Genomic DNA, 25,246 nt, shown 5'->3' on the forward strand with positions numbered 1-25,246 from the left:
CAAATCTTTAAACTAAATGCCAAATTCTTCTGTATCTCACCTGTTTTTCCATGCTTACACCTGGATCCCTTCTGCACTCCACTACCTGGATGTTTACCTGGATCTACAACTCTTTTATTTTTTTCTAATGGACTTATGTACTGCATCTGGAATGTCCCATCTCTTCCTGTCTATATTTTCCCCTCCCTCTCCCCTTGTTGACTGTTCTTTGGGTGTTCTTGGATGTCAATGCTGCCTACCACGCAGGAAGCTGTTTGCAATGAGATCATAAACATTGCAGAAAAGTCTGTGCATTACTGCAGTACTATTTCTCAGCCTCTTGACTCTCGCAACAAGGTGACCTCTAATGACCATAAACCATCTCTCATCATTTCTCAGCAACCTCAAGCACAGCAGCAAGGAGCCAGCCCTGACAGAAGTCAAACACCACGAGACTTGTAAGTCCCTTTGTCTCCCATCTCATCCAGTGGCCTTGACTCATATTGGTGGTGAGGATGGGGAGGTGTGAAGGCTTCAGCATCTCAAGAGTTAAATTCAGATGATAGAAAAGTAACTGCTTAGTGCTTTCCTTTGAAGAACAAAAATAGTTTCATGATATTGAGAACTCTAAAGCTGGGACCTTTGTGTCTGTATAGCACATGGAGCAATGACATTACGCTGCAAGACTGGGTCTCCTTTGGGCACTTCAGTCATGCTGCTTATGGAAACTGTTTCAGTGTCTTTGTATCTGAAGCTGGAGGTGAATTAACATGCACTAACAACACCTGGCTCATATGACTTCTCATGGCATAGTGAGCAGTCCCAAGATCAGTCACTTTGTGCATTGTTGGCCAGGTCCAGGAAAGAATTAGTGGCTGAATGATATGAGAGAGCCCAGCTGAGATCTTCAGAGCTCTGTTCTGAGTTTAAACATGGAGCTGCCATTAATCTTGGCAGGGCATTTCACTGTTGGTTTTGAGAATAGGTGCCAGTGCTGTACTGGGGTTCAGTGACAGCTGGCTCCTAAAAGGAGGCTTTGCTTTACCATATCTTTATGCAGAATGGAAACTCTTGCACTCCCCACAGCCAGTGGATCCAGACTTGCCCAGAGATTTCTTCCCATTCATAAGATTCCTTTCAGATAATTACAGAGTGCCTCTGGAGCAATAGTTATCCCAGAGCAGGGTTCAATCTTAAGCTTCATGCCTCCTCAGCCAGGATTTATCCAACCTTAGTGCAGTAAACAAAGCAGTATCTTTTCTCAGGTCCCTCACTCTGCCACTTGGCAGTTCACGACCCTACCTGTGAGCCTGGGCAAGGGGACTGAAGTCTCATTTAGACAAGTAATGTGTGCATTCAGGTTTTGGCTTGCATTTGTGGGGTGTCTGGTCTCTAGGCATAGCATGTTAGGAGGGCTGCAGTCATTAAAGTCTATGGTCTACGTGGGAATAGGAAAACAAAAATGCTCTGTGCGTCCTATGCAGTGCAGGTGTGACAGTGATTCCTGTTATAGCTTTGTGACAACAGCCAATTTAATGTGAGTAGGTTTCACCTTCAAATGGGGAGTACAGGTCCAGATTGTATTGAACAGAATCCAGTGACTAATGTGTGGTATTTTTCTATTCTAGACTTACCTACCAAGCTCTATACAGCTACACTCCTCAGAACGATGATGAGCTGGAACTGAGGGACGGTGATATTGTTGATGTCATGGAGAAATGTGATGATGGCTGGTTTGTGGGTGAGTGTGATGCTTACCAGGCAGCAGGACCCTTTGAGATGCAGATGAATACTTTTGCAGAGCATCTAGAAGCTGCTTTCATTTGCAGGATTGAAACAGAGTGGAAAAAATTAACTTTTTTGATGACTTCTCATCTTTTCCTACTGAGAACATTAAAATTAGGGTGCAGGGTGGTGGAACTTTGTTTTCCTTTCTAGATGTCTGGGTTTACAATTTTTTTCTTCTTTTAATTTCTGTATTCCCTTCTTCCTCCTGGTCCTCCTTGCTCACACAACTAGCAGAGCAACAGAGGGAACCAAGGGAGATTGGGTTTCTATGTCTTTTCCAGAAGAGTCATGAGAAGTTACAGAAGGTGGCAAGTAGGGGGCAGAGGGAGCACTTGTATTGGAGCTGCAGTCCCTAGAAATCCAGGCTTGACACTACATGTTTGTTTAGCTAAATCTAGTCTTGTAGCTTCAAATAATCTAAGTCTGGACAGTGTTTTTCATCTCAGTAGTGCAAATATAGTCCTCTGTTCTCAAGGAAGTTGGGCTCATTTGAAGTGACCAAAGTTTGGCTCTTAGCTTTATAGGCCCAGAAGATATCACCAGCACTTTCTTCATTGTTAAATGCAAAGATGGTTATTAGCAGACTAGTTCTGATCTCTTCTATACCAAAAGGCTCCTTGACCAGGAGTCCTATTTATTTTTATAGAGCAGTGAATGCAAGCAGAGAAGGGGCTGCCATCTTAACTTTTTAAACCCCTAAGCCTTCCTTGTGTGGCTCCATCTCACTCTGGCTTCCTTGTGTTTTATTTTGCTATAGGTACATCCAGGAGAACAAGGCAATTCGGCACCTTCCCAGGCAACTATGTGAAGCTTCTGTACTTGTAAAGTAACAGTAATCCCACAGTGACAGAGATGGAGCTGTTTTGCAGATGGTGTTTCTAAACGATGAAGAAAGAGACTATTTATGAATGTAATAGACAAGAAATGAAAAGTGTTAGGAGGATGTGGTTATGTGGTACAGTATTGAGTTGAATGTGTAGCCCTGCTTCCACTGATTCAGGGTATGATTTGTTTGCTGAAGAAGAGACAGTTTCTAGTTTACAGTGCTGCCTTTGTGTATTCCTCTCCCCTACCCAGCAAGAGTTCTGGTGAACCTTAATTCATATGGAGTACTTTACTTCTGAGAAGGCTTCAGGGAAGCAAAAGGTATAGGTTTTGTTTGTGTGTTAAGATATGATAGTACTTTCAGAAAGTACGTGGCCTTGCAGCTGCTCCTTTCACTGGTGAGGTCAGGGAGTCCAGGCTTCCTGCCTTGCTGAAGACTTACTGTGCTCTGCCTTCCACTCCCATAGAACTCCCTTCCTTCATGCCACGCACCTTAAGATCCCGCATGGGCAGAGGACGGCCAATGTGGTTAAACTGCAGAACTCTGTAGAGAAGGAGTGTGGGACCGCTAGTTTAATCCAGAGAGGTCAGCCAAAATGTACTGCAGACATGCAAAAAGCCCAAACCCTTTCCTAACACATTACCCACTTCTGCAAGGTTTTTTTCTTTGGTGCAGGGTGTGTGTGTGTGTGTGTGTGTGTGTGTGAGTGCACCGTGTGCAGCAAAACAAACAGAGTCGTGTTTTTTTAAAGAGAAATAAACCTGGCTTTGACATTTATCTGCACAAAGAATAAAACCAATAAACAAAGCATCCATGAGAGCAAATCCTGTTCATGAATCCTACAGCTGTTCACTTTCTCTGCTCCCTCTGGTTGGCCCGAAAGGATTTGAAGCATTCTCTTTAGGATGAAGGCTTTGCTTCTCTCCCATAATTAAATGTCAGAGGCTCTGATAATTCTGAGCAACACGCCATTGAAGGTGCCTTTTTTTGTTGTTCTTACAGTGTAGATGGTAGATCCAATAAACACCTGCATTTTGGCTGGCCCTTATTCCAACAAAAAAGTCTGCTTGGTTTGGAAAGCCTTGTTTCCAGCAGTTATTACCAGTCATAGAGATTTGTATTTCTTTGGGAAAGAAATGTGGCTTGCTTGTAAATCCACTACGAATTACTCTTTTGATAGACATTTTGTTATTAAGAAGTATAAACAAAACCGGTTCTATCAGACTCTGCTTCCTACAGTTACCATACAAATAGCAAAAGGTTAGATTGCTATTTTGTCATAAGCCGTATTTAATAATATAAAATGCCTATTTTTATGCTGATGCTTTTATACAGATTTATTAAGAGTAACTACAACTAACTGTTAGCACGACTTGCAATATGTTTTGATAAACTAGCCATGTTCCTGGGTTTGAAATCAAGTAGGCTTGTCTTCCGCCTCTGTCTGCGGAGGAGAAGACTTGGTGTCTCAGAAGTTTGACTGTAAATATGTATATTTAACTTTGTACAGACAATGTACTTACCTTGTATAGAAAAATAATTTAAACGCATTGAGCGAAGGGAGGAAAAGAAAGGCAGTTGTCAGAGGTTGGGAGTTTATTCCACTTTTATTTAAACGATGGAATTTCGTGTGTGTTCATATAAAGAGTTTTAGCACAAAATATCCACTATGAAAGAGTTTCAGATACGACACAAAGCACCACTGTCTCTTTTCAATAGGAGATATCATTAATCCTACATCTTATTTATGTTTTTTTTCTGCTTTGTTTTTTTTCTTCCAGTTATTCGCAGCAATATGTAGGCCTGTTGCTAAGATTGGATAGCACCAAATTAATCTATCCAGCAAAGTAACACAATAAGACTGAATGTATATAACCTACTCATATAAAGGTTTATTTTCTGTTCTAGCTCTTGCCTTTTTAAGTCTCACACACACACACACACACACATACACACACACACATCACAACTTATTTTTGTGTTGATTTTTGTTCCTTATTGCAGTGGATTACTATTCGGCAATTAATAAATGGAAGTATTGAATTACTACTGTGTTTGTTGTACAAATTATTAAATAAAGCCTGTTCCGTGCTATTCCTGTAGCAATGCACATTTCTATCAGTGCTCTCAGTGGCTGTGGCCATTCTGAGCATCTGCCACCCTGTGCTTCCAGATCCTGCTCTCACCTTGGCTTTACCTCACCAGGCCTCTCTTGTGAGCCAGGCAAGCTGTGGTTCTTTCTTGAAGAAAACCAGGTGTAAAAGCAGAGGAAAAAACATTTTACACCCAGATTCCTCAGTAACGAGAGGTCAGGGTGCAGAGCTGGTAGCAGCTGTGTCCTCTGCATTCAGTTATTGACCTCTAGTGCCCATTACTGCCCTTGTGCTAGTTCTGTAGTGTGAAGGGACTCGAAGCCCAAGAGTCAATAACTGGCATCTTTAATGAGGCAATTGTTCTCCAGGATATTAAACCCCTGTGAGTGCCAGTCCTTCAGCCTCATCCCACTGCCATGGTTTGTGTGCGGCCTCAACCTGATGTGTGCTGTGCTTGGTCACTCTCAGGGAAGCAGGGCTGTGGGACTCATGCACACAAAGACCCCACCAAGGGACGGTGTCACACTGTAGCCCCTCAGGTTGCCAAATAGTTGCACTCCACCCAGGCAGTTCTGGCCATAGCACTAAGTGAAAGCAAAGTGTGCAACACATACCACAGCTCCCAGCCCTCTGGCAGAACATCTGGCTGGGACTTCTGGGATGCATCTTACAGAAAAAAATAACAGGGCTGTTATTTTTCAAAATAAGATTTTCAAAATCTTTCAGTTTTGCAGGCTACCATGCAGAAAAAGCAGAAGAGCAGTTGCCCATCACTGTGCTGCAGCTCCCACCATCCCAACCCTTCCTTTGCTGTGCCTGGGGTGGGTAAGCAACCTGGCTGTAATGTCTCACCCTCCTCATTGCACCTCCCTGAGGGCATGGCTGGGGCTCTGTGTGGGGAAACCACTGCCCCAGGGGAAGAGAGAGGGCCCCAAGTTGCCAGCTCCCAGTTGTGACCTGCACAAGGGACTTAGAGCACTCCACTGTGGTATTAAGCAGGCCCCAGTGAGGAGAGCAGGCAGAAAGCTCCATCGTTAGCTGAGACTGATGTGGGATCCTGGTTTGTCTGGAGCAGCTGCCTTCAGCAAGAGCTGAAAGCTGGGAGGAGGTATATGTGTGTTCCAGGGCATAAGGAGACATGTACAGATGGTGAAAGGCTTCCAGACCTCTGTATTTACTGGTATTCCTCTCCATCCCAATCTACTTGCCCAGTACAACAGAAACGGGGAATTACTGGAGGAAGCTCTACAGAGGTGATCAGGGCCTGGAGCATAGGAGAAGCTGAGGGGGTGGGAGTAATTCACATTGCTGAAGGGCAGGTGTCCACAGAAAGGGAACAGACCCTTCTCAGCTGTGCCCAGCAGCGGGATAAGCAGCACCTGTGTGATCTTGCTGATGGGAAGAAAGCTTTCATTGGCTGCTGGTGGCACCCCTAAGGGCATCAGGAAAAAAACCAACCAACCAAACAGCAAAATTTTGCCTACAGCGATGAAGAATCAGAAATAAATTGGGGGAGATGGCAATTCCTCCCTAAGGGGCCACTCTCGCTCAGCAGTTCTCAGCTGTCCTGTAGGGTCACTTCTCACCTCCACCGTCGAGTTCTACATGAACAGCCGCGCTGCCCGAAGCTGTGTCACCGCTCACTGCGACCGACTTCTACAGCCCGAAACTGCCCCGCAACGTGCTCAGCCCTACAAACTGCGGTAGGAATTATCTCGCTTTAAGTCGCGGCGGGACGGCTTTTGCTTTTTTTGCCTTTCCCCCCCTCTCTCCAAACTCTTACCGCCGGTGAAGCCCAGCCGGAGATGCCGCCCCGCCTCCGGGGCAGAGCAGGGCGCAGTCCTCCTCCCGGGGCCGCGCAGGCAGCCCTGCATGGGGGCGGGCCGGGGGCGGGCCGCGCCGAGTCGAGCGGAGCCGTGCCGAGCGGAGCCGGTGTTGCCGGGTGTGCCGCGAGGTGTAGCCGCGCACATGGGAACTCTCCGCATCGTGCTGACGGGCCCCGGGCCCTGGGGCTTTCGCCTGGTGGGCGGCCGGGACTTCGAGCAGCCTCTCACCATCTCACGGGTACGGACTGCGCGGGGCCGGGGCGGGCGGTGCTGGGTGCCGGGGCTGCCCGGGAGCCGTGCGCTCTGCCGGCGGGTACGGCTCTGCGCGGAGCGAAGCGGCAGTGAGTCCGTGGGAGCCGAGCTGGGGTTGGCAGGTGGCTGCCGGCACAGGGCAGAGCTGTTTCCGCGGCCAGGTGTGTTTGCCTGGTGCCACTCTCTCCCCGAGGGGCCGGGGCGTCGCAGTCCACTTCACGGGACTGACCGTGCCGCTTTGATACGGGCCGCGCGTCTGCTTCTACTTGCCATGTATAGATAGAAAATCCTTTGTTTACTGAAGCCATATTAACCTCTGTTAAGTGCCTCTCCCTGCTTCTGCTTTAAGCCCTTCTTACCCCTACTTAAGAAAAAATGAGTTAGGAAATGACGGCTAAAGCCTCGTATCCAAGAGATTACACTGGTGTAACTTAAATTGCTTACCTCTACTCCAGTGATTGCCAGCCAAGCACCAGGGCTGGGCTGTGGCCTCACTCCTGTCCTGGTACTCACCTGCACGCAGACGTCACCGTGCCCTGCCCAGTGCTGCCATCAGGCGCCTCCAAGAAGCAGGGTGTGCATAAATGTCTCCTCCTGTGCAGAACGAGGATCTCCTAGCTGCCCTTCACTTGGTGAGAGGTGTGTTGCTCAGCCTCCATCTGGGCTGTCTACTTGTCTTCATCCAGTACCGTGTTAATCTCAAGTACATCTGACATCTTGCAGCCCTTCCTCAGCTGGGGCCTGTGAGGTTTTGTAGAATCACAGAGTGGTTTGGGTTGGAAGGGACCTCAAAGACCACCCATTTCCAACAGTCTGCCATGGCTGGGGTTGCCAACCCTTAGATCAAGCATTAGTTCAGCTTACCCAGGGCCCATCTAGCCCTGAAGACAGTGGGACCAGGCTGCTGTGTTCTGTGAGTTCCTCCTGGAGAAACAGGGTGGCAAAAGGTATTATTTATTTATTTGTTTGTTTGTTTTCTTCTTTCTTCTAAATACCCCCAGCCATCGGTGCTTTGCTGCTGTTCCTGCTGTCTGGAGGGCTCTACATGCCACAGGGCTCCAGGGATGGCAGTGCTGTCAGATTCACAGGAGGGGGGCTGTTGTTAATTTTGTCTCTAATCTCTTTCAATCGCAGTAATAATGCTGTGTTCTTGTAAAGATTTTTTTTTTTTTTTTTTTTGACATGAAAGTAGCTTTAGCGTAAGGGAAGTGATATTTACTGCATTGTTTTGGTAATTGTTGCTGTTTCCTTCCAGTGAGACTGTCAGGCAGAAGTATGTCTGCAGCCCTACCTCGCTGCTCCCACCTCTTCTCCTTGGCTGTCTTTGTCATTGCTTGTGGTTGCATACCAAGGGACATAGATCAGCAAAGTGGCTGAAATAACTGTCCTGGGAGAAACTGGTTGTGACCCTGGAAGCTGAAATGTAATAAAATAGCCTTTCTGGTTTTGGTGATGAAAATGCTGGCAACTGGCAGTTCCTCTGATGCTTTTAATTTGTGCTCTGGACTTTCAAGCCATCAGTCTTTCTACTGGTCCCTCTGGTCACCGCCCTGAGCTGGGTGCCCTACGCCTCTAGTTGAAACAAGGAGACATTCAGGACGCTTTACCTGTCAGGAGCTCAAGTTTTGCCTTGGGTGGTGTCATGCCCAGGGTGATCTATTCTGCTTGTCTTGGTATTTATGGCCCCCATCTCCATCATACCTCAGTGCTTTGCTGCTCTTGTCTTCACCACTGGCTGCCCTCAGGAGGGCTTCTCCCAGTCTCGAGGGTGGGAGGGAGGCAGGACTGTTTGGGATGTCAAAGCAAGCTGGATGACTCAATCCTAAGGCCAAGGAGGATGAGGAGTAGAGGTATGGTGGGCATGGGGCCAGCAGAACAACCTGCTCTGCCCCTCATCTCCTGGCCAGCAGTGGCTGTGTGGTACTGGTGTCCAGTTGTGTATGATGAGAGTAACAGATGAAAAACAATGATATATCAGCAGCTGTTCTTTTGTTGCTGCCCTAATTCCCTTTCCACTTGAGTCGTATGTTCAGAACTCTTCAGGCTCAGATGCATTGCAGCGTCCTCTTGTGTGCACACTCCTGGGTCTGGGGTTGTGCTGGACCATTGAGAGCAAGCATGGAGATAAGTATTCTGCATGAGACTTGCTCAGAGACCCCATCCCTTCCAGAGGGATGCCATACAGATGTCTCTGGTTCTTTTAATCTCTATAGGATTTTGGTGTATGTTTTGTTATTGTCTTGTTCCTTCATTGTCTTTTGACCACTAGGCCAGTGCTTGCTGGATGCCCTTACAGGAGTAGGGAAGATCTTTGTCTTTGTGTCTTTGGATGACAACAGGTGGTCAGTCAATGGGGTGGAGCTTTTCCCAAATATCATCTGAGCCATGGATGGGCACGCTGCAGGATGATGGTGATTGTGGAGCTGTACAGGGTGGTTCCCAGTTGAATTCCTGTGAGACCAGCAGGGCTGGTGGAGGAAGCAATGAATGTGCTGTATGGGGAGATATGTGATAAAGCAATGCAGTTAACAGAGCCCATCCCCCTCTGTCCTTCAGGTAATACGAGCTTTTTCCTGTTTATTTGCATTTTATTTTGATAAACACAGTGGATTTTGGTTTCCAGTCGAATATATACATGGCACTGTCTCATAACCCCACTCTTGAGCTCAGTTTATGTTATGTGCTAGTGGTGTGTTGATCTTGAATGCCTGACCCAAAACACAGCTAAAAGGGGAGTTGTGTTAGGCATTATGTTAGCCCAAGAAGCCCCTAGCCCCATTATGGAGTGGTGTCTGTCATAATCTCTAGCACTGGCCGAAGTCAGGGCACTTTTTTGTCTACATTTTTTGTATGAAACTGAGCATTTTCCCACTTTAAAAGTGGTTTCAAGACAGACAGTGCCAAAACTAGTTTCATTGATCCAAATGTCAAAAGGCTGGATGTCCTGGGCTGAGGTGTTGCCAGGCTGGTTTGATGCTGGCTGATACTCTTGCTTTAAAAGGACCTGGCCTGGCTGAGGTGTGATGGAGCAGCCCTGGGCCATGGTGGTGACCAGGTATCCCCTACAGAGCCACCAGTGTTACAAGCTGGGGTGAGACAGATGCAGGGGCAGTACATCTCAGCTGTCACACTCTGGAGGAGCAGTGTTGGCCCAAAACCTGGACAAAGAGATGCAGGTAGTCCTAATCCATGATTCCAAATGTTGGCCTTGGTGATGCCTGGAGCACCCTGCTAGAGTGAATGCGTGGCTGACTGAATAGGATTTTCGGGAATGTGTAAGGGTTTTTGGAGCAAAACTATGGCAAAATCTGGGCTGCCATGGCATGTATGTGTTTGATCTTCCCAGTGCCTACCCTGGTCTTCCCTCAGCTGCCTTTGCACTACTGCTGGGAGGCAGAGCCAGTAAGGGAAATGTCGCCTTCCCCTTTTTGCTACTCAGGGCCCAACAGTCACCTGCAAGAAGTTATGAGAGCACACAGAGAACATCTGGCAGGAATGTCCAGAGCCTTATGCTATGCATTGTTGCAAGAGCTGTGTCCTTGTCCTTTCACCAGGCTGTACTGTATCTGCAGGCCTGCCCAGGTGGAGGTGGCTCAGTGGCTTCAAGGCGCAGTTGCTAGGGATGCAGCTTTCACCCACCAGCCTGGGCTGGAGCAGCTGTACCAAGCTCAGCCCTATGGAGCTGCCAGTGCTGGGAGACACTTCTATCTTAATTCATACATAGCATGGAAATGGAAATCTATTGGTTCCCAATGTGTTCTCCTGTCCTGTGGTACTAGGGCAGGGATGTTCCTTGAGCTGTGCAGGCACCTCAGGCAGAGTTTGTAAAATGCTTTGTGTTTGAAAGGTGCTACATCAAAAGTGCTGAAGCAAATGGATGTATTTTCTCTTACTATAAACAGGGAAGCTTTTTTTTCTTGCAGTATAAGCAGGGAAATTAAGAGAGGCTTTAACTGCATAAACAATTGATGGAGTTCTGGACTGTGACACAGTATCTGAGATGGTTGCTGATTTCACCACATGTTGTTTTATTTAGAGGATGAAATAAACCATTGGGGAATGCTCTGCTGATGAGCAACTTATGTCATGCTTTTGAGGCCTTGTAAGAAAACATTATACTTCTGTGCATTTGTATTTTGATGTGAGGCAGATTGCAAAGTGAATTGTAAGAATGTACAGCCTCCAGCATTACTTCTGTGTGCTGTCAGGACTCTGACCAGCATCCCCCATTGCCTTGCTGAGGTCAGCCCTCTCCAGGCGGTGTCTGAGCTCTCCTGCTGTTAATCCTCTGAGTGAGCTCCAGGCTGGGCAGCATCCGATTGCGGCAGCACATGGAGCAGTTGCAGCTTGGAGGGGGGGATCTCACAGATCTGCTTGTGAAGAACCTGCCTGCGCTCCCCAATGAGCAGGGATGGGGAACGTGCCTGCTTGCATTTTCTCATAGCCTCTGATCTCTGCTGACCCAGCTGCATGCTTTTGCTGGGAGAAGATGTGGCTGCTTAGCATAGTATTCTGGCACAGAGTGCATTACTCATGGTAAAACAGCAGTGTGTGGGTGGGGAGGATTAAACTGATCGTCAGGGATGTCTCGTTGTTGCTGGTGGCCTTATAAGTATGTCACTGTATGACTGTATGGTCCGGCAGAGGCACAGCTGGGTTTTCCTCTCAAGCTCAGATAGGTGCTGTTTATCCAGATCTCTTCCCACACTGTTATTCTTAATTTTCTTGTTATCTTTTCATCGCTTCTTGAGGTGTGTGTCTAGGTGTGGAGTATCAGGTGGTGCCAGAGGCTGTGGGGTCTGTGAGGAACTGCAGAGGGCTGAGGGAGCCCCTGAATGGATAGGGAGTGGGGCAGCAGCTTCCCTTATTGTTCCCACTGGTGCCACTTGGATCCTCATCTGCAGAGGAGATGCCCCATGTCCCTGCAAAGGAACGGCAAAGCTTGCTAGAGAGCATGTATGGAGTTAATTGCAGCAGATGTTAAGTGTGGTTCTGTTTGGCTAGTGCTGGGACAGACAGAGGTTTTATAAAGAAGGCTTGATGCTGGGTAAGCAGCCAAATACATCTAATTCTCTGCTAAATCAAAGCATTTTCTAGTGTGTAAACGCACTTGCCTAAATACACAAGCTTGAAGCTTAATATGTCACAGACAAATCTTTTGTTGGCTGTTGAGCTCCAGGCAGGGGAACAACAGAAGACAAACCACCTGTGGTGAGAAACCTGGAACTTGGCAAACTCCTGCCGGTACTGGCAAGGTAGAGCCCAAAGTGTGTGTGTGTGTGTGGAGGGAAGGTAGAGCAGGGCCAGGTGGTGCACATGAGCATTAATCTTTACCTTGTGGTATGACCAAATCATGTGGGTTTTTCTTTAGCCCCACCAACCCTGAGTCTGCAGGATCTTTGCACAGGTGTACATCTATCACGTAATCTTAGATGTTAGTTACCACACTGAGCTTTGCATCAGTAAAATTGTGGATTATGGGGTTCATTTACATCTTCCCTAAGCTGACAAATGTACCTGAGCTCATTCCTACTTTTACTGAGCTGGTGGCAGGGACTTGGATTGGTGCTCTGCCTGTGTCTAGATGTCTGTGGTGGCACAGGTAACACAGGGCAGGCAGATCCATCACAATCTCCAGCCTTTCCCACCTGCTGAGGTGGATATATGGAAGCTGCAGTTGCCTCCTGGCCCAGTTGTTGGAGATCTGTTCCTGCACGCAGGGCATGTTCACATATCTGAACTTGTGTTTCCTGGTGGCAACTGCTCAACATAGACAGTTTCACTTGCACAGATGAACCCAGGCCAGATGTCTACACCAGACAGAGCATCCTTGTTGACTCTGGGCAGCACCTACATCAGCTCTGGGAGCTGTTTTGGATACAGTATCAAACAGTTCTGCTCAACGTGCCTCAGCATAGTCTGTTCAGCAGTGAAATGACCTAATGGCAGAGTCTCACACAATTGCCTCTGGGTGAACACCAGGAGGTAGGGCATGGCTTGTTTCCAGAGAGAGCCTAAGGGCATGATGTTACAGGATGTGCGGTGCTATTCATTCAGCCATAATAGTGTCCTGGTGCCATATGGTCCCTCTGCCAGAGTCTTCTTGATGCAGTGTGGGAAGCCCAAGCTGGTTGGGAGCTGCCTTGAATGAGGCAGGAGGCCCTGCCTTTGTGCATGATAAAACTTGTGCTTACAGGTTGTGCTCCTTCCAGCCCTCTTCGCCCTCCCATGCAGCAGTGCAGCTGTATCTAGTTGTGTACCAGCTGCTGCTTCCCAGCCCCCAGGTTCCCCAGGTGGTCTGCAATCTGTGGGCTGCTCATGAGCCTGTAGGCTTTTCATTTTTAGTCCTCCTTATTGGATCATGTCAGCCTGGCTGGTACCTTCCAGTGCTGTCAGCACCCCTACCCCCTGTCATGGAGCGGGGAGGGATGCCACACAAATAGAAGCAGAAAACTGGAATGTTTTCTGCTTTCCTGACTTAACTGGTAGGTGAACATATCTCAAAAACAACAGTGATGGTACTGAAATGAGCCCAGACTGTACTGTAAGGGGGAAGGCAGCATCATTAGTAGCATTAATCATCCTAAAGGGCTGGGGGATGGGTTCCGTGAGGTACTGGGCTCTGTGCAGACATGTATGCTATGAGTGATGCTGGCAGAGCATAAGCTGGATGTTGCAGGGAAATGCTTTCTGGAAGGTTACAATTCAGGGCAAGTTATGTCAAGAACTGAAGGAGCTGGCTTTTTAAATGTTTCCTTTTGGTAGACTTGCTTATCTTCTTCATTACCGTGCATCCTTGTGGCTTTCCCTTAGGGGAGAGGTCTGCATGGTACCTGCTGGGTGTAATTGCCCTTGTGCTGCCGGTGACTCTTATCTGGCTGAGAGCAGCACTCATATTTCAAATTCCTCCTGAGTGGACACAGGAGGGGAACGTGACTCCACAAGCACAGCAGGCAGAGGGCTGAGATGTCCCTGCAGACACCATGCTTACATCCTGATGGCTCCTGGGGTTTCTGTAGGAGATTACTGTATCTTAGTGCCTGGCTGCTTGGGCTCAACTGCTGCTTGTGGTACAGGATCATTTTTAGCAGCCTGCCAAATGCAGCATAGGCTGTCAGCCTTTAAATGCAAACCATACGGCTGACCTCCGGCAGCGTTCCAGTGTTGGTGTTAATCCACTGTAATTCTTGACCACTTGGCAATCCTGTCTGATCAAAAATGAATCACTGTATGCTGTGCTCAGCACTCCTCCCAGGGCTGAGTAATGTGCCCCCATCCCATCTCTATCAACAGAGGAGATAAAAACACTGAGGAACCCAGGGCTTAGGGTTAAGGCCCAGCGCTTAGGGCGTTAACCACAGTATGTATCCTGCATGTTCCCTCGGGTGTAATGCTGTCCCCAGGGGTCTGTCTCACGGTTTGTCAAACAGCAGCTCCTAAATCCTGTAGGACTGTAGGCCCCTTCCAGTGCTCAAGATTTCTTCGTGTCTGCTGTCTGTTTCTGTCTCAAGTTTTACATGAAGATATTCTAGAGGCAATGGCTACCAGCAGGATTGACTGATCCTATGGGCTGCTTATGAGCTGAGGGTCACAGCTTGGCAGACAATAATCTTCATGTTTAAAGCAGATTTTCTGTCTGCCTGGTGCCTTGTCTGGCTTTTTTCATCAGTGCCTTCCTGATGGCTGAGCATTTTTTAGCCCAGGGAAACCAGTAATTGCAGCTAATGCATGACACCCCTAGGAGGAGAGTGTTTCCCTAGGGGGAATGATTTGCCATCCAGCCCTGCATTAGAAGCACTCTAAATCCTGTGAACCATGTTTGTTTATGTTTGGCAGCTCTGTAGGGTTTGCTCAGCTGCTTTCCAGCATGCTGAAACCTAGCATGAATGTGTAGAATGAATACCAGTTGCAACAAACTCATAAATGAGGTGTGTCCCAGCTGCAAGGCATGTTTTAATCTGTACTCCTGTTTGGGAGCAGTCCACCCTTCTCATTTCCTCTGCCTGTTAAATAATTGATGAAAGGTCACAGTAGTTGAGATACAACTCCCACAGGGTCATTAAAGCTGCTCAAAATCTTATGTATTGATTGCAAAGCTGCAAGCAGATGTGGCACTCTTCACCCTCTGTCTAGGCAACAATTCTAGTCCAAAGAGGTTGTGTTGTTAAAAGGACATCTCTTTAGCAGAAGTAGGGGAAAAAATGAGTGAGCTTTTTGGTTGATTAGCTTGAAAATGCCAAGTTTTAGCTGGGATCTTTTTTCACAAGGAACACTATACTGGAGGTGTTACTGCATAGAGACTCCTGCCTGGGGTCACAGTGAGATCACCCTGAGCTCCTTTCAATCCATCACTTCTTAGACAGCGCTGCAGCTCTTTAACAATGCTGGAGTATGTCTGGGAAGCAAAACATCGTGCATGAAGAGAAAAGGGAGATGTAATACATCAGTATGTATCAAGGTGAGGTCAGGATAGGAGGCTGGTGATGCTGCTGAAGATTTTTTTGAAAGTATGGTCAGATTGCATTTTAAAAAATGATTTTTTGGTGCCTTTCTGCCTCCCTATCCATTTGTTAGGTGAAGCACTGCTTTGACATCGATCACACTGAAGTCAGTGAGGCTGTTGTGCCTGTTCCTGGGCTAAACCAGCTTGTTAAAGGTACAATTCAAAGTCTGGAGCCCAAATCTTTTTTCACGAAGGATGGAGCAAATGAGATCATGACAAAGGTGTTCATGTTTGGCATTGACTCTGATCCTCTCTCCCTTTTCTGGTATATCTGTTCGTTGAAGCCAGAATTTCCTGGCAGAAAATTCTGCTCTGGAGAGCACCTCTCTGTCCTGCAAAGAATAGAGCCGTGTTTGCTCTCTACTACTGTATGGTAACTGTTGAGTCATGGCCTGAACCACTAATCGAGCACCTGGGGAGAGGAACAGCTCAGCCCTGGGAGCACAGGTGAAGGCAATTCAGCTGTGTGACTGGTAGGGCTGGAGCCGAGCTGCACCTCTCTTAGATCCCATTTGAGGGCTGGCTGCTGCTGGGATAAGTTCTCTGGTTGGTGATCTCTCTTTTGTGGAGTTTTCCCCTGTGAGCTTAGGTCTTCCGTGATGGGTGAGCCATCTGTTTTTCCTTCCCTTGTAACACCTTTCCATTGTTTGGCCTTTGTCGTTATGCCTCTTGTATTACCGTTCCATCATGTTGATCCTTGTGATTGTTACAACTGCAAAGGCAGTTGCCTTGATTGAAAATACTATTTTTCACAGAAATACAGAATAGCCTGGGTTGAAAAGGACCACAATGATCATCTAGTTTCAAACCCCTGCTATATGCAGGGTCATCAACCACTAGACCAGGCTGCCCAGAGCCACATCCAGCCCGGCCTTGAATGCCTCCAGGGATGGTGCATCCACAACCTCCGCAGGGAACCTGTTCCAGTGCACCACCACCCTCTAAGTGGAAAAACTTCCTTCTGGTATCTAACTTAAACCTCCCCTGTCTCAGTTTAAAACCATTCCTCCTTGTCCTATTTTGTCACTTACCCCCTACAAAATCTTTTTCTGTGGTTGCCAAAAGAGAATTGTAATTGTAACATTCATAGAGGAGTGAAACTTGTATCCAGATAAGTTTCTGCTGACATTTTGCTTTGGTTAGTTTTTATCTCCTTGCTTTCAGGCACCAGCAAGAGAAGCCTGGGGTGCTCCAGCCATTTTTCAAATGTTACTTGGAAACCTGCTTCCTGGGAAGCCCCCTCATCTGTTTTGTTTTCTTGTAGGTAACTCCAGGTAGCAAAGCTGCAATAGCCAACCTGTGCATGGGAGACCAGATCATAGCCATTGATGGAGTGAACACAGATAACATGACGCACCTTGAGGCACAGAACAAGATCAAGAACTGTGCAGATGAGCTCACCCTGACAGTCAGCAGGTAGGTCACCGCAGTGGGTGGGGAGAGGGGGGGATGTGGAGTGAGCAGTAACTGTGTTTTGGTTTGGCAGCAGTCCTATAGTCAGTTTGTTTAACCTGACCTCTTACTGCTTTGAAAGACCAGGCACTTGGTTGCAAGAGGGTGCTGCCTTTCAGCCTTTAATCCTAACGCTGCTTGCATTTTCTGCACTTTGACCTTATGAAAACAATATTCCCAGTGAGAAACTGGCTGATAAGTTGTCAGAGTCTGTCAACCTGTTCTGTGGTGTCTGACAGTGAGAAATCCAAGACCGGCCTCATGAAAACTTCACTCATAGCAGAGGAGGTATGACCAGAGATTACCTTTCTTCCTGTTGCAGTAATTTAGCAGTTAATGTGTGTGATTGTGTGCTGTCAAAACTATTAATTGACTAGTTTTTGCCATATACAGACTCAGAAAGATTGCTCTCTTTGAAGTTTAAAAGTACCAGAGCCTGGTGGGGTGCTTGGGATTTACCCTTGTTTCAAACTGCAGCTGTGGGTACCAACCTCACAGCAGACTCAAAGGAGACACAAAAGCATGCCTCAAGTAATGCAGTAGTTCAGTTGTTTGGGACCCTTCTATGATAACAAAGTCTTTTACTGTAACTTGCATAATACTAGCAATTCAGCATTATTTCCCAAGTCAGGAAGAAATGATGGGCCTTGGCCAAAAAAAAAAGCCTGATAACTCATTGAGGGAATTCACAGAGATAAGAGGAGAAGAGGAAACGCAGTGTGAATGGGTGATGAGTGGCATGGCAGCTTGCTAGCCCGGGCATTTCTCATGCTGGCCCTTAACGTGGCAGCCTTCCTGCAGAGGAGTGCTCCTTGGCTGCCCCGAAATGTCCTGCTTCTTGGTTAGCAAGCCAGTGCTGTGTGGTTGTGTCTAGGAGAGAGGAGAGGAGGCCAGGGCTCTTTTAGCTGCTGAGCAGCCTCAGTCTTACAGATCATTGAGTCTGTAAAATGTGTTTGCTAGTGTTAATTACCAAGCCGTTAACTTTGCAGCTACCCGGTGTTCTTATCAGCCTTGGGTGTGGAAGCTGCCCGCAGGCAGGTTTCTAGCTGCCTGTGCAGCTGAGTGGAACCACGCAGGGCTTTGAGCTGAAACTGCTCAACTCTTTTTCAAAGCCATCTTTAAATGAGACACCATGAAGTGTGACAGACACTGCTCCTGTACTGATTGACAAGTACTGCTGACTAAATGGCCAAAGAGAGTGAATAGTGCAAAGAAGTGAAAAGCAATGATCTAATTACTTTTCCAACTCAGGGTTTAATAGTGTAGCTCATTGCTGTGTATAAAATCCATTTTAGATGGCTCTAAGAGCCTTCAAGTCTTTGATCCTCTTTGTTCTTTGGGATTAAGATTCTGTTTAGGGAAGAGCTGCTTACTTGTTTGGAGGTTTGATAGCTGCTAGAGATGTTTGTATTTGGGGTATGATACCACAGGATGCTCTTCCAGAGGAAAAAGCAGTGTTTTAATGCCAAAAGGCAGTCGTGCATCACACTCTTTCCTGGTTGTTCTCTCAGGAGGTTATTTTATCGTTAGCCCTCAGCTATCTCCTTACAGGCCTCTGTAACTGCATCTTTTTGTGGATGTGGCTCTCTAGACAGCTGCCTGGATACAGAGGGGGAAGGATATTGCCTGTGCCTCAACACCACCAGCTCCTGGGTTGGCTCTTCAAGCTCCACAGCCATAGCTCGTGAGCTGGATCCATGCACAAAGCAGCTGTGCTGGCAAGGGCTTCTGGCAAAGGCTCCTGGGCTGACAGGGCAGCAGCTTAGTAACTGGAGCCATTGTTATGGATCTTCAGTTGTTTTTAAGTTAATACTTGATTAATTTTGAATGATTGCTCATGGAGACGTGTGCAAAATGCTGTCAGATCTGCATTCGGGATAGCAGGAGGGATTTTTACAGATGCTTGCTGGAGCTCATGTCAAAGATTTCAGTTCCATGAAGGGACACTGTTGTTGTGACAGTGGGGACATGATTTGTGACTGTACTGTGAATGCTTTAAGTGTGCATGAGTTCAAGAGGAGACTTGATGTATTTTTAGGTAAAATCTGTGAATGACAGTATATACCACCATAGTATCTCTGCTGTAGAAAGACCCTTGGCTGCAAACAGCTGGAAGCTAAGGTGTTCTGGGGACGTATGGTGCTACACTCATCTTGTTCTTGTGCTTCTTCCTCACAGCTAAACAGATATTATGTGTGCTCATATGCATCTATGCAACCCTCTTCTCTTTTAGCAGTAGCTGAGTGGTTAAAATGTCCTTATCTTTGGCTGCACTGGTGATTATTTAAGAGAAGTGTAAATGTAGAGAACCAGAGTGACTTAAACACTTCTGGTAAAGGAAATGCTGCTTGTACTGTGTACTTGATTGCGAATATCAACAGCATTCCGATGTTTCCTGTTTCGGTATTTTCCTAAATGATGGTAACAGTCCAGAAATATTTCAGATCAGATTGTAGGCAGGAAATCTTGTCTAACACATGTCGCTGTTTAAAAAAGGATCGAAGTACTAGCAGGAGAGAATGTGCCTGGACTGCTTTTTTTCACCCAAAGGGGCAAACTTATTGTTTGCAGAAATAGATTGATATTTTTTCTCAAGTTTGAAGTCTGTCACAAACTGTGTTCTCTGAATGTGCTTTTCTAAGTGGCTCTGCCAGGTGCTTTGCTGCATAATGTGAGAGCAGAGATGGAGATGTCTGCTTTCAGCCTTGGAAGTGGCTCTTCTACAGTGTTGGTGCACACACCAAATTCCTGCTGGACTTAGCAAGTCTAGCAGGTCACCCCTCTTTTCTCAGCCTTCGTTCATTTTGTTTTTTGTTTCAGAGTAGAAAGTGCTCTTAGAAACAGCTCTCAATAAATGCAGGAAAAGTTTGTTATTGTCTTCAGTAGAGCACATTAAAGCTCTGCACCACAGTTTTCTTTGATATGCGTAGAAAGACCATCCTACAGAGGTCTACACTTCAGTCAACTCAAAACCAGCTGGTTGCCAAGCTGAGAAATTTCACAGGTGGAGTTTTAAGCCTCTTGCATTCATCAGAGGAAGGAAGTTTGGGATCTTGAGTCTTTGAGAAGAGCTCTTTTTGTTGTTATTGTTGGGTTTGTGTTATTTTTTTCTTGCAGTGGATGTGCATGCCTCTTGCCAATGACATTTGAAGGTCAAGCAAAGCCTTGTCCCTGGCTGCCCCTCTCACAAGCATACCACTAATTTGCCTTTTGGTGGTGGCGAGCAGCTGGATGTGTCCAGCAGTCTGAAAAGTGCTGTCACTTTGCTCAGGAAAAATGGTGTACTTTGGGGAAGAAACACACTTAGATGAGAAAGCACTCAAAGACAGGAAGGCTTATTAAACAAAAATTTTCCCAACAGCCGTGAAATCCAGGGCATCACTGATGTCAGTGGTAATGCTTGCAGTGAATTTGTTACAAAGCTCTGTGTAGCAGTAGCTACAGATGGGCAGAAGTGGACAAACACTCATTTCAATTGCTGTACAGGTGAAAGTTATCTCTGAAAGAAGTGGCTGCATCCAGTGGGGTAGCAAAGCTGTGAGCATGAGCAACTCCAAAGTAAATTGGGTATTTATATTTTGTTAACAAAAGAAATATCCCTAAAGCCCTTCCTTTGTGTCTGGAGGCAGGTTGGGGTGGTAGCAGGAAAAGATTTATGGAATAGAGAGTGTACGCATGTAATCTTGTTTTCTGCTCCTACTGTCCTTTTCTTCAAATTCCAGTCTCCTACTCAGCAGCACTGCTGCCAGTGTATGATATATTAATACATTTTTCTGTTTGCAAAACAGTCTGTTACTCTGCTAAAAGTGATGCCAAGGAATGAAGCTATGCATTTTTGTTCTTTGAAAACTATTAAGATCAGCAAAGTCAAATCTGCTACCAGCAGATGTTAAATGCATTGTCAAAAAGGACTGTGTAATGTTTATGGAGAAGAAGCAAGGGGAGATAGGAACAGACAGAGAATGTCCTCTGTGCCATACTTGTAGGTTCAGCTGCACCCTCTCTGCGGGAAGCTCCCCAACCTTGTTCCACGTGTTCCAGTGTTCATCTGTGGCTGCACAAAGCCACAATAGGCTTGGGTTTGTGTTCTAGGAAGTCTGAGCAGTTTGACTCATTTAAGCTTGCTTTTTGCTTCCCTGCCAGCAAGAGTTTTCCAGGTCTGTCATCATGCTAATAATGCCTGTGGCCTGGGAAGCCTGGAGCTGTGCACAGCTATATAAGGAGATGTGGAGCGGCCACCTCCAGCAGCTCATGGCTCTCCTGGCTGCCTTCATGCTCCCCAGCTCTCTCAGCAGCTTTTACTAGTGATAGGTTCTTTCAAAGGCATTTTAGCAAGTTGAACCTGGTGTTTGCCATGCTGTTATACCCTCTTTGGCAAGGTAAAAGCTGTGAACTCTAGCTGGCTAGTTCAGAAACAGTAGGTGTGCCTTAACCTTTGCCTCTTATCTAAAACCCTGGGAGCTTCTGAAAGAGGAACTGTTTAGGTCTTCCCTCATTTTTCACCTAACAATCCTTCTGCCATAGAAGAAACTTAACTGATTTTAGGAGTTCAGTTGCTACTTTGGTGAATTAGACGTGCCTCTTTCAGAGTCTGAAATAAAGAATGTAAATGTGCCTTTCACACTGATCTTATTTGCACAATTCATGGTTGCGGAATTAGATCCTCATTTCCCAGCACTGAATTTTCCCTTGAAGCTATGGCCTAGCTCTGCATGCAGAGCATTGATAACAAAATGTAGCCTTTTGAGATTGCTAATGTTATACTGCATTCAAGCCAAGCTTTGTGAAAAATGACGAATTTCACAAATACTACTTTAGAGTCTTGCCTTGACTTGCATGCAGTTTCCTTCCTCTTCTTCCTACCAGTACCCCTGCATCCAAGCTAGCATCTATTCTTATCTCAGGTCTTGGTTTCTGCTTGGATGGAACAGCAAATGTGTGGCCCATTCCCTAGTCTAGTCTTGGTTGCCCTCTCTCCTGTGGTAAGGAAACAGTATGGAAATGTAAACTACAAAAGTGATGAAGTTTGTATATTTGCATGCCTGCTATTAGTTTTCCTGCCAGGTGTTCCTGTGTTTGTCTAACAGTTATGAGTCTGTTCTCTCTTTCTGTGCTAAGTGCCACTCCCTTTGCTGGAGTATATAGGAGAAAATATACCCTAAATTTAATTTGGATTTGAGTATAATTTGGTATTGAACACTTGCAGATATGGTGCAGATGTGATCAGTCTAACCAGTCCAGCTGTGTGGTGGGATGGGACATGTGCTGTGCTAGATTCACTAGGCAATGCATCCTAAACAATGCTGCCTCATCTTCAGCTTTGCTGGGGCTATAAATGGGCTGTTGTGAGAACAAGTGAAGGGCTTTGTGGCAGCAGTTGTGAAGACAAAGGGAAGCTTTGTCTTCCTGGCCTTAGAGGGGCAACTGTGCAGGCTGTTTAACCTTTCTGCTTGGATAGCATCTAAACTGGATTGAAAGTAAAGCCTGGGGTGACCTTGCTGCTTCCATTTATATCCAGTGATGGATTGGAATGGCAGCAGGCTGGGCAACAAACTGGGATTTTTTGAGTTGCTATCAAAAAAGGGAGCAAAATCTGGGCAGAAACATGTTGGTTACATTAGCTGGCTATATGTGTCTCCCAGACACTGGATACCAATGTGCTGTGCCACCTCATGTGCACCAAGCCAGGGGTAGTGGGATGAAGGTAACCCTTTGTGGCCCTGGGAAGAGGTTTCTGCTCTGTGTACATACACTGGCTTGTTCCAAGTTTAAATCTGCAGTCTCAGAAAGGCCTTATGCTGCTTCTGAAATCTGGCAATGTTACACTGCTGCAAAAGAAAATACAACTTGGAAAGTGCTTCAATCAGGGTCAGTGAGAATTGGCACCAGGGATGCCTCATTCTAGAAATCAGCTGAGGTGTTTAATGCATTCTGAATTTCTCTTTCATCACCAGCCAATGTCCACTTCGTAGCCTGGCTGGCAGGTGTTTGTTTCCCCTTGCTCTGCTGTGCCCCCACGTTTTCCAGAGGTAACACATGATCTCCAAATGCTTCCAAAGAGTAAGGCTTTATGCTGGTCAGTGGGCTGTTCCCCTCTGAGCAAATATGGTCTTAATGTGTAAAATGCAGTCACCCTAGTGGTGGCTGTGACTTCATTACATTCCACAGCTGTGATGTGGGTAAAATCACTGGTTCCTCAGGCACTGGTGACCAGAAGCAAGGAGGGAATAATTGTTTTATGCTCGCCTAGGGTATGTTGCACATCCACAGTAACAACAGCTACTGGGGCAAGACAATGATTAGATTGTTGTAGAGCTGATCCCATGCAGCTATTATATTTGTGCTCCTCAGTCTGTGTGTGCCCTAGTGCATCAGATGCCAGGGGTCAGTCAGGACAAGCTGTTGGCTCTTTTGGCACTGCAGCTGCTCCCACAGAATGCGATGGCCTAAAGCTGAAGTTTTGCTGTACCTGACTCAAAGTGCATAGAGGGTGCTGTCTGGTGTCACCCATGCCCGTGTACTTTCTTGCAAAAGGAGGTACTTCAGAAGGCAGGCTTTGGGCAGGGTTTCTTTTGTGTAAAGTCCAGAGTGCAATAGATGAAGTAGTAGGTGAATGAATGCTCTATAGAAACTCTCCGCTCCCCAGAGTTGGAGAGTTGCCTGCCATCTCCACCCACTGAGCTGCTCTCTGGGTGTATTATTTATGCAGTGAGTGTCTGGGATATACATGGACATCAAGTAGGGTTATTGTTGTTGTTGTTTTGTTTAAAAAAGTACTGGAATTGGAGGGCTTTCAGAAGAATAGAGTAGACCAGATTGAATTTATTGCAGGTAGCTCTATACCTTCTTTCTCTACCCCCGTCAGCTTTATAAGCCTTTTCTGTTTAAAGTCTCTTTCCAGTTATCCAGTTAATTCTCAGTGGAAACAATCTTGTTTTGCTAACTAAGAACTTAAACTGTAGCTGGCCCTGACCCCACAGATATCTGGGAAGAACATCTGTCTGCAGTTGCAGATTTTTACAAAGTTGCAGGATCTCCTGTCAAAACAGGACATGGCTTTCAAAACTCATCCAAAGGCTTTATCAGCTGTCTGGTTGTTGGACTGTGTAGTATTTAACACTGAATGATGGTTTTCATTCAATGATACTGTAGCCACTTTATTCCCTACTATTACAAATTTTGGCAGCGTTTGATCCCTCCTTGAAGCAACTGCTTCCCTGTATGTGTGAGAATCTTAGACAGCATATGTTTCCCACAAAGAATCTCAAGTAAATCGAAGCTTAATTCCTATTTCTCCCTCACAATTTTTTTTTCCTGTTGTTCTTTGGGGCACAATGAAATTCCAGAATGATGTTGGTAGAAGCAGCTGGTTTTGGTCACAGATTTGTGTTTCAGGCTGCTGCAGTTGGGTCAGACTAGCAGAGGTTATGCGGGCTTTCTCTTGGACACATTGTTGCCTCAGTTCTTAGTCCCATTGTGGACTTTGACCCATTCTTTCTTTCATGATTCACAAAAACCTCTGTTTGTTCTACACTGACTCCACTGTATGAATAAGAAAATTCTGGAGACCGAAAGTGAGAAATACTTGTGTATTCAATACAACCAAGAGTCATTCCATTTCCATGCTACCCACAGAAGCTGGAAGACATGGGAATTTGAATTATCTTGGGGATGTTTCCATCTCCTGCTGTTGGGTGACCCCTAAGCCTGCTGCCTGGGTTGGAGCCCACACCTACTGTGCCATCAATGGAGTCCCAAAGGATGAGCTGTGCAGATTCCTACTTCTGTATACAAAAGTTTGGTGGAGATGAAGTTCATGAGCTGAAAACAAGTCCTCTAATTACAATGATGTGCAGCAATAAAAGTAGATTAACTATTGGGAATTCATGTGTTGCAGAACGGAGTCAAAAGTCTGGTCACCGCTTGTAAATGAAGAGGGAAAAGCGCATCCTTACAAGATGAATCTGGCCTCCCAGCCTCAGGTAAGGAACGGAGTACCTGCATGTTTGTGCCCACTTATACCTGTCTGACTTTGATCCTGTTTCTGACTGGGCACCTGAAGGTGCTGAGCATGTCTCACTCTGTCACACTGTGGGTAGTGTGTGCACCATGTTTACCTTCAGAGATGGTGAGATGGTCATTCTCCCTTGTGGTTGGGCGCCTGCTGCCATGGAGAGCTGGTTGGAAAACTTGCTCAAACCTGTTATAAAGCACGTAGAAGGCACTGTGGAGGTGTGGCTCAATTAAGTCATAGCTACTATTGCTAAGCCTGGTGATCTTTGTAGATAGGAAAGATCTTAGGAAGGAAAGAAAATGATTTAATGTCTGTTTTTTGCTTTTTGTTGCACAGTTGTTTTTTCCCCCCATCTTACTAGCAAACTATTATTAGCCATCTAGCTGTGGAGAAAGCAGAAGGGAAACATATCAGCCTTATATATATACATATATATATATATATTTTTTTTTTTAATGTGGTCAGATCTTGGAAACTCTTTCTAGAAGATTGGTTTTACAACTCATTGGTAGC

General features: G+C 46.2%; 2 protein-coding genes across 55 annotated transcripts in view; both read left to right on the top strand.

Annotated features, from left to right (window-relative positions):
- Nucleotides 1–4,639, top strand: part of SORBS1 (sorbin and SH3 domain containing 1) — a 154,993-nt gene extending 150,354 nt beyond the window's left edge. For 48 of the 50 annotated variants that reach the window (XM_085554340.1, XM_085554369.1, XM_085554336.1 and 45 more), the window contains 3 exons: nt 379–437; nt 1,608–1,720; nt 2,525–4,639. In XM_085554340.1, the coding sequence (XP_085410466.1) occupies nt 379–437; nt 1,608–1,720; nt 2,525–2,592 (240 nt within the window). In that variant the 3' untranslated portion in view covers nt 2,593–4,639. Of the gene's footprint in view, nt 1–246; nt 438–1,607; nt 1,721–2,524 lie in introns of all 50 variants that reach the window. The other 2 variants (XM_085554331.1, XM_085554378.1) reach the window with 1 other exon arrangement.
- A 1,006-nt stretch (nt 4,640–5,645) lies between these two features.
- PDLIM1 (PDZ and LIM domain 1) overlaps nt 5,646–25,246 on the top strand; it is a 37,461-nt gene continuing 17,860 nt past the window's right edge. For 4 of the 5 annotated variants that reach the window (XM_085554460.1, XM_015866567.3, XM_085554459.1 and 1 more), the window contains exons 1-3: nt 6,588–6,750; nt 16,532–16,683; nt 24,617–24,701. In XM_085554460.1, coding sequence (XP_085410586.1) covers nt 6,655–6,750; nt 16,532–16,683; nt 24,617–24,701 — 333 coding nt within the window. In that variant the 5' untranslated portion in view covers nt 6,588–6,654. Of the gene's footprint in view, nt 6,390–6,587; nt 6,751–16,531; nt 16,684–24,616; nt 24,702–25,246 lie in introns of those variants that run through there. The other variant, XM_085554457.1, reaches the window with a different exon arrangement.

This window comes from Coturnix japonica, chromosome 8 (genome assembly GCF_054131305.1).
Source record: "Coturnix japonica strain WE chromosome 8, WE-NBRP24, whole genome shotgun sequence".
NCBI lineage: Eukaryota > Metazoa > Chordata > Aves > Galliformes > Phasianidae > Coturnix > Coturnix japonica.